At 46.6% G+C, this 12,648-nt stretch overlaps 2 protein-coding genes across 9 annotated transcripts in view; one reads left to right on the forward strand and one right to left on the reverse strand.

Annotated features, from left to right (window-relative positions):
- Positions 1–1,210, reverse strand: part of FAM219A (family with sequence similarity 219 member A) — a 107,059-nt gene extending 105,849 nt beyond the window's left edge. For 3 of the 6 annotated variants that reach the window (XM_074932960.1, XM_074932955.1, XM_074932954.1), the window contains exon 1: positions 755–986. In XM_074932960.1, the coding sequence (XP_074789061.1) occupies positions 755–814 (60 nt within the window). In that variant the 5' untranslated portion in view covers positions 815–986. Of the gene's footprint in view, positions 1–754; positions 987–1,106 lie in introns of those variants that run through there. The other 3 variants (XM_074932958.1, XM_074932956.1, XM_074932959.1) reach the window with 3 other exon arrangements.
- Positions 1,211–1,226: 16 nt separating this feature from the next.
- DNAI1 (dynein axonemal intermediate chain 1) overlaps positions 1,227–12,648 on the forward strand; it is a 176,684-nt gene continuing 165,262 nt past the window's right edge. For all 3 annotated transcript variants that reach the window (XM_074932950.1, XM_074932951.1, XM_074932953.1), the window contains exon 1: positions 1,227–1,318. In XM_074932950.1, the coding sequence (XP_074789051.1) occupies positions 1,286–1,318 (33 nt within the window). In that variant the 5' untranslated portion in view covers positions 1,227–1,285. The remainder of the gene's footprint in view (positions 1,319–12,648) is intronic.

Raw genomic sequence — 12,648 nt, forward strand, 5'->3', positions numbered from 1 at the left:
GTCACGGAGAAGGTCTTGCAGCTTCGCACCACAGGTATTTCACACCCACCGCGGGCAGCTACCCCGTCCCTGGGGAGCCCTGCTCCCCGCAGCTCCCAGACCGGGCTGCGCACAAACACCGCCTAATTCTTTCTCCCAGATCTCACGTATTTTGTTAAAGTCGGCTGAAACCCCACCAGTGCTCACTGCCTTCAGCTGCCCCAGCATCACCGCCGCTTCCCAGCCCGCCCCGGGGCACCCCCGTGCCCGCCACTGGAGCCACCGGCCGAGGCGGCGGGAAACACCCGCCCCACGCGCCCGCCAGGCCGGGGTGCTCCGCGCCGCCGCTGCGCCCGGGGAAGCGACGTTTCCACCGTGGCAGGAGCGGAGCCGCAGCCGCCCGCCCGCCCCCGCCCTCCCCGCCAGCGGCTGCTGCCGCCGCTACCGACGGCGCCTGGGGAGATGCCGGGGGAGGAGGAGGAGGAGGGGGAGGAGGAGGAGGAGGGGGAGGAGGACAGGACAGAAGGGCCGGGCGGGCAGCCATGACCACGAGTCGCCCCGAGATGACACAGCAGCCGCCGCTGGGCACGGCCCCGGGGCCCGGCGGGGATGGCGGCGCGGAGGGGGACGGCCGTTACATAACGGTCGCAGCGCGCGGGCCCGACCTCGGCACCGCCGTCTCCGCAGCACCGACACCCGTCCCCCGCCGCCGGGCCCCGCGGCGAGGCGGCGGCAGCTCCCGGGGACAGCGCGGCCCCGCCCGCCCGCCCCTCACCAGCGGCTGCATCTCGGCGCGCACGGCGGGCACCTGGAACCGGTCTATCTCCTCCATCATGGTGGCGGCGGGGCTGGGGCGCGACAGGCGGCGCGGGCGGGAGGGAAGGAAGGAAGGAGGGCGGGCGGGCGCGGGGAGGCTCCTCAGGACGACGCCGTCGCCGCCCGCCGCGGCTGCTGCCTCATCGCCGCCGCCGCTCGCCGCCGAGGTGACTCAGCCTCGCCGCTTCCGGGTCCGGCCGTCACCGCCCCGCCCTTCTTTGCATATTCATGAGGCGGGGCGGGGCCGCTGTCAGTAGCGCCGGGGCCCGGATGCCCGAGATCCCCCTCCCGCCGCCTCCGCCGGGACGTACCATTCCCTCCTCGGGGGGCGCGCGGGAGGGAACAGCCGGGGCCGGCCCCGTTCTGCGGCCGGGTTAGCCGCGCGCCGCTTCCGGCACGTTGCCATGGTCGTAGCGATCAACTTCCGGCGGGCGGTTGGCCGGGAGGGCGCGGGGCTGTGGTGAGGAGCGGCCGGTGGCGGAGAGCCGCCATGCCAGCCAAGGCGGGCGACAGGCACCGGCAGGTAAGGGCCTGTCCCGACCGGGCATCGCAGCCGGACGGCGCCGCCCTCCCGTGTGACAGCGCCCCGGTGGCGTCATCACCGGCGCCGTGGCGCCAGCGAGCCCCCCCCTACCCCTCATGGCGTCACGGTGGTGCCTCGGGTGGCGGGAGATGGCGGTTGACACGAGGGAACGTCGCCCTGCAGCCTGGCTCTGGCTCTGCCGCCCTCAGCTCCTGCTCTGGGTGGGTGCCACAGGGTCACGGCACCAGGCACACGGTGACATCGCCGTTCCCAGCATCGCCATGCGCAGGCCAGCTCGCTTCCCGCCAGGGTGCCCCGCAGGGCCGTAACCCCGCAGGGCTGGGTGGGACTCGGAGCTCTGCACAGCCCCTCTCGGCACTGCTCACCGCGTGGTGGTTACGTCCTGTTGCATCACTCTGTCCCCGCACTGAGGTATCTCGTCAACCTGCCAGTGACACCCAGTGTGTTCTGTGGCGTTTCTACGCACCCCATTCAGGCAAACCAGCCTGTGTACCCCACGCTGTGTCACTGTGTGTTGCAACCCTGTAAGAACGCAGATTCCCACACACATCATCACCATGCCATTTCATCACTGTTACAGCATATGACACTTCCTTTCCAGAGCAGGTTTTAGTGCACTTGGGGTGTCCCTAGTCTCCCAGAGAATCTTTCAGGGATGCTGAGCAGACTGCTTGAAATCCCTGGTTTTAAAAAGTTTTTTAAATTCTTTCGATTATACCTAGCTGTAACTTTTATCACTTTCCTTTTGTTTTATTGTTTAGTCTTAGTTCAGACAGTGAACCTCACTGTCTACCTTTGGGCTCTGCATGGGCAGGATAAAGGGCTCAGTCAGATTAATTCCTGGATCTCATTTACTACTGGACTATCGAAGTGTTTGACTTAAAACAGAAGATGACCTGACTCATAAAACCCCTTTCATAACAGGTTTAGGTCAATCCCAAAGTATTTGATCTTTGAGGTGTTGAGAAAAGGGTTGGCAAAGGTGGCCCAGAAGTGACCAGGAACAAGCAATCCTGCCTCTTCAGTCCAGCATATGTGCCACAAAGCCGTAACTGATCAAGGAAAGCAAAAGGAAAAAAAGGAGGGTCCTATGTGATGGTCCAGAGCTGTGAGGTGGTAGCTGAGTCTGCTGGGCAATCCTCAGTGGTCTGTGAGGGGGTCTGGGCAGCAGGAGCTCTTTCAAAGAGGGAACAGCAACCCTTGCTGATCATCTGATCCTCATCTACTTACCCAAGTGTGTTCCGTCTTGTCCATGGTTTATCCACACCACACCTGTATAGACTCTGTACAGAACTATGCAACTTCTGAGGCCTGAACTAATAAACTCCACTGAGCGTGAGCTGACTTTTCAGAGCCCGATCACATGTCTCTGGCCCATCAACTGAGGGCTGGGGCCCAAAATCCAGAAGTACTGGCCCCCGAGGTCTCTGGGAGCCATCTGGGTGTTTCTGAATACATGGTAGGAGCCCTGTGGGCTTTGGGGTAGGGAAGGGTAAGAGAGAGGATCACTGTGACATTCCTAATCTTCTACCAAGAAGTACTAGTAATTATCAAGTTACAAATAGCTTTATAAAGTTTGCAAAGGGCACAAATTCAGAACCAAAAACCACATCAGTCCTAGATAATGAAGATACTTATGCTAAAATTGTAAAACTCATTAATAATAATGATACAAACTAAACCTGGGATGAAATGCTTGCTTTGAATTTCAGTTTCTACTATTTTTAGAATGTCCACATAAATATTTTAAATCATTTTCAGTAGCCATTATCTCAAATATTCTGAAATGGAGAGGCTTTGATTCACATGTTATTTGAAAAACTTAATCAATGTGCTGTAAAGGCATTAATTTTATTTTAAAGCTCTTGAAACAAACTCTTAGGATTTTTGACTTCTAGTAAAACTTTCATTGCAATAACTTAAAAGACAATAATTTTGACCTGTCCTGTATTGCCTCTCCTGTATTTGTCTTGAGCTTGTGAAATCTGATTGCTGTTTCATGTCCTTTTATCTACTAGAATATTCTTGCAGTGGAGGAATTGTGTGGTTGACTAGCTGGCTCTGGAGTCCAGAGGCTTTTGCCTCATTTTCCCTGGCTCAAAATACAGGCCATATCTCAGTGGCTTTGGGAGTCCGGGCAATGGACAGTTGTGCCTTTGCACTACTCACCGCTCAGTCAGGTCCTGATGATTGGTATTTACTGAACCCTGATGGCCACTGTAAAATTAATGGGTGAATCAAAGTTTAGATGCCAGTTCTTGACAAGAAAATTTCCTTTGAAAATGAGTAAGCTCCTGCACTTCTTCATACACGTTCCTCCTCTCTGCCAGTGCTTGTAGTGAGGCAGGAAGCAAGCCTGCTACTTGCTGGTGAGGCTGTTTTTTTGGCTGAGCATCATTTCTCCAGGCTTTCTGTCTTTGTCATTGAGAATCCTACTCCAGCACTATGCTCCTTTCACCTGTTCCCATGCTTTTCATTCCTCTGTTTCCTATATATTGCTTTGTTCTGTTCTGCCTCCTAGGTTTTTCATTGCTGACTGCTTTCTCTTTGAAAATTTTCTTCCTGAGATTGTTCTCAAAGCTGAGATAGTTCCCCGAACACTACCAGGTCCTTCCTTTTTACTGCGTGTCACTTCCAGCCCCTCCTCTGCTTTCATGACTATGTTCTTCAAGTACTTTGTGATCAATTCTTTTTTTCTGCTTCCTTTCCCTTACAGGTGGTGGTTGCCTGCCCTTCTTCTGTGCCTGTTTTGTATCTGCCTCCTCCTCTGATATCAGTCTTTATTTCACTCTTTTTTCTCTATCCAGATGACTTCAGACTCCAGTTCAGTCTCCAGCCACCTGATGTCTTTTTCTTTTTCTTTGAAAGAAACCTCCCGTATTCCTGGGTGAAAATATGTCAGAGTCCACTTGACCATCAGAGACAAAGTCTGTGCCCTTCCAGATGAAACATTTGATCTGAGCCTTGATTAGAAGCATCTGTGGCTCTTTGTGTACATGAATAAGAAATGTGTTTCAGTGTTCAAAGTCTTAAAATAATTGGGTATGTCTGCATCTTTGTTTTCCTGATGTAGCTCTGTAAATAATAATACTTATATACACTCTGTACATCAACAACATCCTTCCTTTCGGTCTGAAATGTGTTATGCACAACTGAGCTCCACAGCACTTTGGGAAGATGTAGATTTATGGAAAGGCATAAGCCAACATCCCTGAATAAGACTGAAGGGAATGGAAAAGTTAGATTCTCAGCTCCCCTGAAAATGACATCTTGTGTATGACAAATAGGATATTCAGAAGTTTAGTATTCCCTAAAAATACTGACCTGTGTGGCATGTGCACAGACATGCAGAAAGTTGTTGATAGAGCAGGGAACCCTGATAGCCTGGTGTTGGTCCCGTGGATGGTCCTGGGTGGTGAAAGAAAGTGGCCAACAATTTTGAGATTATTATTTTAAACATGGTTACCAGGTATGCTGTTGGAGGTGTTGGCTCCAGATTTCTGTGTCTTTGTTTTGTGACTCAAGGAAGAGCCTTGTGTGAGCAGTGGAGAGCACCCTGTGCTGCTGGGTACCTCTGTGGCTTAATCCACCCCAAGGAGAAGCAAGATTTGGTTATGGTTTCTTAACTGACACTGCATACATTTCTTTGCATTTACAGCATGAAAACTAGACTGACCGGTCTTAGCACTTAGGGTCAACCCCCCTGTCAGCAACAGGTCACTTATGCAGTGTTAAGAAAACATCTGAATTTGGACAGCAGGGTATTTATTGCTACACTCAACTTGCTGTCTTGCACCCACTGACATATAAGCAGTTTATTTGCTGTTTAGCAAGTTGTCAAAAAGAAACAAAGAGACCCCCTCCCCAAACACAATCAACAATCAGACACATTTCATTTTTTTGCCAGCAAAGGCTTTTAAGGTGCTTACTGGCTCTTAAACATGCATTAAACCATCCATGGAATATAAAATACACATGCGGTTTAGTGTCTCTCAGGAAACGTTATAAAATGTATTGGCAAGTAGCTCTCAAATTGGCATCCCTAGCGTGTGTAAATGGATGTCTGCTGCAGGGCAGGCTAGAAGTCAGTTTGCTTCCTTTGGCTTTGTTTCCATTCTGTGCTTCTCTGTTCCTTGTGCTGAGTGGTGGTTTACTATGGAATTTGCTAATATTCAAAGCAAGAATAAAAATCTGGCAGGAAATTATTAAATAGTTTTACAGAAATGTTAAGCTTAGCTCTTAGAATATCTCTCCCTCTTCCCATTAGAATCCTACAAGCATCTGTTTTTTTCAGATTATGTGTTAACTTCTGTGTGTGCTCCAGAGGAAGCGGGAATGATAAATGTCTCTGCTCAGGAAGATGAAGTAAACTTAGCTGGAGCATTCTGTGATGGCTCAGCCTTGTAGTCTGTCTTATAGTGACAACTAGAATAGGGAACAGAGAGGCTCTACGAATGTTTCTTTAATAATCTTTAAAAATATAGTCTGGGTTTGTCATTGCCCTGATGAGTGTTTCATGAATACATAATCGATTTTCAGCCCTTGGAAAATTTGCTTAATATGAACTGACAGTTCAGCTTTGCAGACTAATCAACCTGCATTATCCTTGCCTTCTGAATTTTCTGGTATTTTAGGATGGATCTGCAAATCCAGTTCTACTCAGCTCACCTTATGCTTTATGCATAGGGAGAAATCTCACATTATGCGAGTAGTTACTGTATAGTGCTATGTCTGGCTCCTCACCATGCAGTGACCACTTTCAGGAGCTAGTCTGGAGGGGGCAGTTTATTCTGACAGTATAGGAGAAGGATATACCACACAGCAAAGGCTATAGTGAGGAACATTATCCTGTTGGCAGACAGCACATGTGTTAGCATCATTGCATCTCCTACCTGATTAGTCAGGACAGGTCTTGGATCTGAATGTGAGGGATGGACACATTTTTTCCTGAAGGATTTCTGCAGTCACAGGTTTGTGTTCTTAAATGGACATTTGCTCTTGAGGGTAAATCTGTGCTTCCTAGGACACCAAAATTATTTATTTGTCATCACTGTTGCCACTGACAAGTCAGAAGTTTCCTGCAGTGGAGGATGAACTAGTTGAAAGGTACGGCTGTAGCAAATAGCTGTTAAAAAAGAACCAGACATGACTGATTCAGGATTTGGAAGAAGCTTCAGAGCTTTTGCTGTTCAGTCAAGAAGACAGGTACTTATAGTCTTGTCTCTTTTGTATAAGTTCAGTTAATGAGTCTTAGATCAGCAATTAGTGGCTGTCACATCACCAACAAAAAGAGAGAGTAATGATCAGTGTAAGCAAGAAGGACAAGACGTGAATGGATGGTTGAGTATGATTCTTTATTTTTCTCTTTGCAGGCCAAGCTGGAAACATATTATTAGGGTGTTGAGGGCAAAACTTGCACTAGACATTCCATCCCTTTGATGCTTGCCTTCCCACTATATGCTTCTGGGATGCAGAAATAAGATAGCTCTTATGAAATATCAGCCTGGTAGTCTTTTTTTTTTTTTTTTATTTACAGCAATGTCCTTTGGAAAGTAGCCAACAGTTTTTTTCTTATTTTAGTTTTCCTGTTTTATAACTCAAAAAAAAAAAAAAAAAGAGAGGAATTTCATTTGGAGACAACTGAAACATTCTACCTAAAAATACAATTAGAAATGCTTGTTGGATAGGTGAGCAACACGAAAGCTGCACTGAAGGACTTGATTTTTCAGCTATTTGCACCTCTTGATGGCTTGTCTTCATTAGATGGAGCTGTGGCAAGGGAAAAGAAGATTAAAGGGCATTTAAAGCATAACTTTTCAGCTGTTTTCTCTCTTCAACTGTATTATCCTGTTGGATTACTGTATCTTTGCCTTAGTCAATCGTCAGTTTGTCTTGTAGCATACTTGATGTTTGGCCCCAAGAAGAATTTCTAGGTGCTGCTATCATAAACACATCCTGGAACAAAGGTCCAGAAAAGAACAGTTACCTGGGTTCTCTATATCCTTAATTTATATATTGTGACTGTTATGGGCTTCTAATATCTTTTCAGTGTGGGAACTATGGTCATCTGTTCACTTCATGTAAGACAGTCATCAGAGTAAAATGTGTTTAGCGTGCATAAATTCTCACTCCGGCATTTTTCACTTTAGCAGTGGAGCACCTCCCAGGATGGTCAGAGTTATGATGGTAACCTGGAGGTGAGAAACTCCTTATAAATCCTTAATGCCTCCTACCCGTTCCTTAGTTTCCTAGCAACAATGTTTCTTTTTTCTTAATACAAATTCCTCATAATTATTTCACACTCATCTTCTTGTTAATTATTATTATTATAAGGGCAGGGATAGTACCATCATTTATTAGGAAGATTTAGGAAGCCTGTTGATTTGTTGTGTAGCAAGACCATCTTCAGTTTATATAGGATGTGCTAAAATATAACTGTTTGGATTGAAATGGTCTTTGCTGAGTCTCTGACTTAAGCTTGCATTTTAAAAAAAAGACTCTAGGACTATTGACAGCAACTCTGTGGAGAAGGGTTTGGGGATATTGGTGGATGGGAAACTGACTATGAGCCAGCAATGCGCACTTGCAGCCCAGAAAGCCAACTGTATCCTGGGCTGCATCAAGAGAAGTGTGAGCCGCAGGTCAAGAGAGGGGATTCTGCCCCTCGACTCTGCTCTCATGAGCCCCCACCTGCAGTGCTGTGTCCAGCTCTGGGGCTCTCAGTGTAAGAAGGACATGGACCCGCTTGAGTGGGTCCAGAGGAGGCCACGGAGATGACCAGGGGGCTGGAGCACCCCCCCTGTGAGGACAGGCTGAGAGAGTTGGGGTTGTTCAGCCTGGAGAAGAGAAGGCTCCAGGGAGATCTTATAGTGGCTTCCAGTACTTAAAGGGGCTACAGGAAAGGTGGGGAGGGACTCTGTCAGGGGGTGTAGGGGTAGGACAAGAGGTAATGGTTTTAAACTGAAAGAGCATAGATTTAGATTAGATCTAAGGAAGAAGTGATTTACTGTGAGGGTGGTGAGACACTGGCACAGGTTTCCCAGAGCAGCTGTGGCTGCCCCAGGGTTCAAGGCCAGGCTGGACGGGGCTGTGAGCAACCTGGGCTGGTGGAAGGTGTCCCTGCCCGGGGCAGGGGGGTTGGAACTGGATGATCTTTAAGGTCGCTTTCAACTCAAAACATTCTATGATTCTGTGATTCTATGATTCTATGCTGAACAACATAACCAAAACACTAGTAGCAACTTACTGTCTGAACACTGTCCATACCTCTAAGCCTGGGAGAACTTAAGTGGGGCAGGGAACCTAAAAAACCAAGGTGTATGATTATGGAGTTGTGTGTCATAATGCCTGTGCCCAATGGGATGAATTGAAGGTTGCCCCAGCAACCTTAGTTCTTACATTTTCTAACTTATGAATGCTTCTCTTTGAGATACTAATAATAGTCTGTTAACATATATATTTTTTTTCCTGTAGCTAATTATGTGACAGCAAAAATATACTTGAATTTTAGAGATGCATATGAAGGCCAGTCATTGTGGTGAGCATCTTGATAGTGAATATAGTCATTATGTTGATTCACTTTTATAGTTTGTTTTTTATTTGTATTGCGAATGCGTTTGTGATGTCCTCCATGTTGTAGAAACACTGTGTGATGTGGAACAATGAAATAGTTATCGGAGAAAAAGGGTGACATCTTGAATAATAGTTTATGGATAACACATTGATACAGTAAAAAGAATAATGAGGGAGCGAGCCATGGTGGCAGGACACCAACTACCTGGGTGCTGTTGTGGACTCTTTACAGCTAGTCATAGCATCATGGAATACCAGGTTGGGAGGGACCTCAAGAATCATCTGGTCCAGCCTTTCTGGCAAAAGCACAGTCTAGACGAGATGGCCCAGCACCATGTCCAGCTGAATCTTAAAAGTGTCCAATGTTGAGGAAACCACCACTTCCCTGAGGAGATTATTCCAGTGGCTCATCATTCTCATTGTGAAAAATATTCCTCTCATGTCGAATCGGAATCTCCCCAGGAGTAACTCGTACCCCTTACCCCTCATCTTTTCCATGTGACTCCTTGTGAAAAGGACGTCTCCATCTTCTTTGTAGCCACCCTTTAAATACTGGAACATGGTAATAAGGTTTCCCCTAAGCCTCCTCTTCTCAAGGCTGAACAAATCCAACTCTCTCAGCCTTTCCTCATACGGCAAGATTCCCAGTCCCTTGATCATCTGTGACCCTTCTCTGGACCCTCTCCAGCCTGTCCACATCTTTTTTGTATAATGGGGACCAAAACTGAACACAGTATTCCAGGTGTGGCCTGACATGCACCGAGTAGAGTGGGATAATGACTCTACCTCTGCTGGTGATGCCCTTGTTGATCCCAGCTACATTCTAAGTATACTTCAGTTCCATGTATGACCTCAGTGGAAAGATTTAAATCTCTTACTAGGGAGTGTTCCCATAACCCTCATATACTTAACACAAGCTTGAGACTGTGGGCACTCTAGGGTTCTTTGGCCAAAGCTTAGGAAAAGCAGCATTGTTAGGGTTTGGAATAGTAACATGAACCCAGCATTTCTGTTTGCCATCCTGCAGGGTGCTGTAAGAAAAAAGAAACTTGTTTTGGTGGGGAAAATCCAAACGGGTTACTACATTAACAAGGGAAAATCCATTGTGCACTAATTCTGTGTTTTGCACCACTACTATCGCTAGCTTTCCAGGCATGTGGACCAGGAGGTTTAGTTAAAGTTAAAGGCACAGTACTGATGGATGGTAGATGGACCATCACGGACTGTCCTGGCTGTAATGTTTTCAGATACACTCTTTTCCCAGTAAGTGGAGTGCTGAGCTCAATTTTAGCAAAGAATGCTTGGCTTACAGGGCTTCTAGTGTGCCTGTACAGATTATTTAATTGATGGAGTGCTTTGGGAAGTCTCATCTCCAGCTGAGTCTCATGTGGTTTGAGATCCCTTTTTAAGAGGCCATTAGCCCTTTCTACAATCCCATTTGATTGAGGGTAGTATGGGATGTGGAATACCCATTTAATTCCCTCTTATTTTACCCTGTCTTGCACTTCCTTACACAAAAACTGTGAGCCATTATCACTTTGGATAACATCAGGAGTAGGTAGCTTTGAGAACCAAAATGATAGCCCTTGCACTGTATTTTGCCCATCACCTCTCTGACACTTAGATGCCACAAGCCAGAGACTACTTCCACTCCTGTGAGGATACATTGATATCCTGCAGAGGATTTGCATGGTTCGATATAATCAATTTGCCATGAAGACCATAAATTTTTCCTTTCATTGATATGCAGAGGTAGTGCTTTAGCAGGATTATCTGCTTGTAATTTCAATCTACACTGGGGACATTCTGTAAGAATAGTTTCACAAGTTTTTCTGTTCATAGGCTTGACTTCATGTACTGCAGTTGCTCCCGAAGGGGGAGGAAGGAGTTGTTTCCCTGTCTAGGGACTAGCACTGCAGGAACTGAAATATGCTCCTTCCTTTCACCGTTACCTCATTTCTGGAATCCATCAATCAGACTCAACGCCAGTAGGCTGACCTTGCACTGCAGCTCTGGGGATGCCTATGGCTAATGCATTTCTCCATAATTCATTTCTCTGTTCTTGAGGTTCTGTTTGCAGGTTTTTATATTTGTTTACCTTTGATCTAGTTTCTGTTCCTTGTTTCAGGGGTCTTACTTTGTGATCTCCTCCCCAGAGCCTCAGGTTTTGTTTCTCAGCTGGTTCATCGTCCCAGCCTGTTTCATGGCTGTAGTTAACAATGCCATGCATTGAGTCTGCCCATGCAGGGAGTTGTTCGGGAGCATTATTGTCCTGGTGTTTGTTATGTTCCGTATCCCTTAATCTCATTCTGTTTTGCAACTAGATAGGGTTTAAGAATTGCCAGGGCTCTGCTAGTCAGTGGTTTTAGCATTGTAAAACCTACTGTAGCAGATAGTGGAACGTCATAGGCCTTTGTTTGTGCATGGCTTGTATTGAAGTGGCTTTTGAGGCAGCTGTAAAGAGCTAACTTAGAGATTTAGTGGGGATTGTGGCAGTTTCACCTCACTCCATGGTGTCTATATTCTAGTTTCACCTGCTTTTTTGTTATATCATTCCGTCAAATATGTTAATTGCAATGGATCCCAGGGTATGGTTCATGTAGTATATTGTGAATGACCACCCCAAGGTCCCACGGTTGTTTCTGTTTTAACAACAGGTCTGGCTTCATTTTCAGGAGGATTTGTGGAGAACAAATGTTCATTTTCTTCTAGCTTGCTATCATTGGGATCACCCCAGATATCTCTATCCCACTCTTCAGCAGATACTGTTAGTTTCCTGATCTGTATGATAATAAGAGGGGCAAGGAGCCTGCATAAACATAATCTCAACCTTTTCTCCCTGCTTTTGTCTTTTCTCCTTTTCTTCCTGTTAATTGTTTCTGCAGTTGTTCAATTTTTAAAGACAGCAATAACTCAGATGCCTTCCTACCCTCTAATTACTTCTCTAAGTCCTGCTCCTTCCTTTTTCTATTCTCCCTTTCTTGATATGCACCTAAAAAGATGCATATCTAAACAGGTACCTAGCATCTTGTAGATAACTCGTTTCCCTTTTCCATCCTTTGTGCGGCCTCTAATTGCCTTTAAGTGGTGTTCAACGACTTCCCAATTATACCAATTGACACAGACCCATTCTTCTGAGAATTTGGGACTCAATTCCCTCCATGACTCAGTAAATAATCAGTGATACCACTTGCCATCCTGCCGACTGCCAATTTGTCATGGATGGAGTGATGCAATTCACTCATAAGAGAGAAACAGCAATATGTTTATTGATATAAACCAGTGATTTAACAAAGTTCAATAGTAAGCGACAGTGGTTTAACAGGATTCAACATCAAGGTTCATTTGATACTTACTGCATAGAGGATAGGGTCAGACAAAACTGTCAGGAAGTCCCTCCCATTGAGTCACAAGATTCAGAGTGGGCCCTCTTGCTTTCTGAACTCCTTCTCAGAGAGGAGTCTAGATGCATCTGGATCCACTCCTAGTCCCAGACTTGGTCAACAGTTCGTGTCTAAAGGATTATATGTGCACCATCAATCCTTTACATCACTTAGTCAGAATTCCAAAGTTTAGCATGCCATTAATCACTTACAAAGAATCTGTTGCAGCAAGTAATCTCTCAACCTTGAGAAATAACCTTGAGAGATGTCCCTACTCAAGGGGATGTCCTGGTGTGCCGCCTGCTGCTGTGCAGGAGAGTTCAATGGGCCCCAAGCTGTCTACTATTTATGGAA

This window comes from Athene noctua, chromosome Z (assembly GCF_965140245.1).
Source record: "Athene noctua chromosome Z, bAthNoc1.hap1.1, whole genome shotgun sequence".
Lineage (NCBI taxonomy): Eukaryota > Metazoa > Chordata > Aves > Strigiformes > Strigidae > Athene > Athene noctua.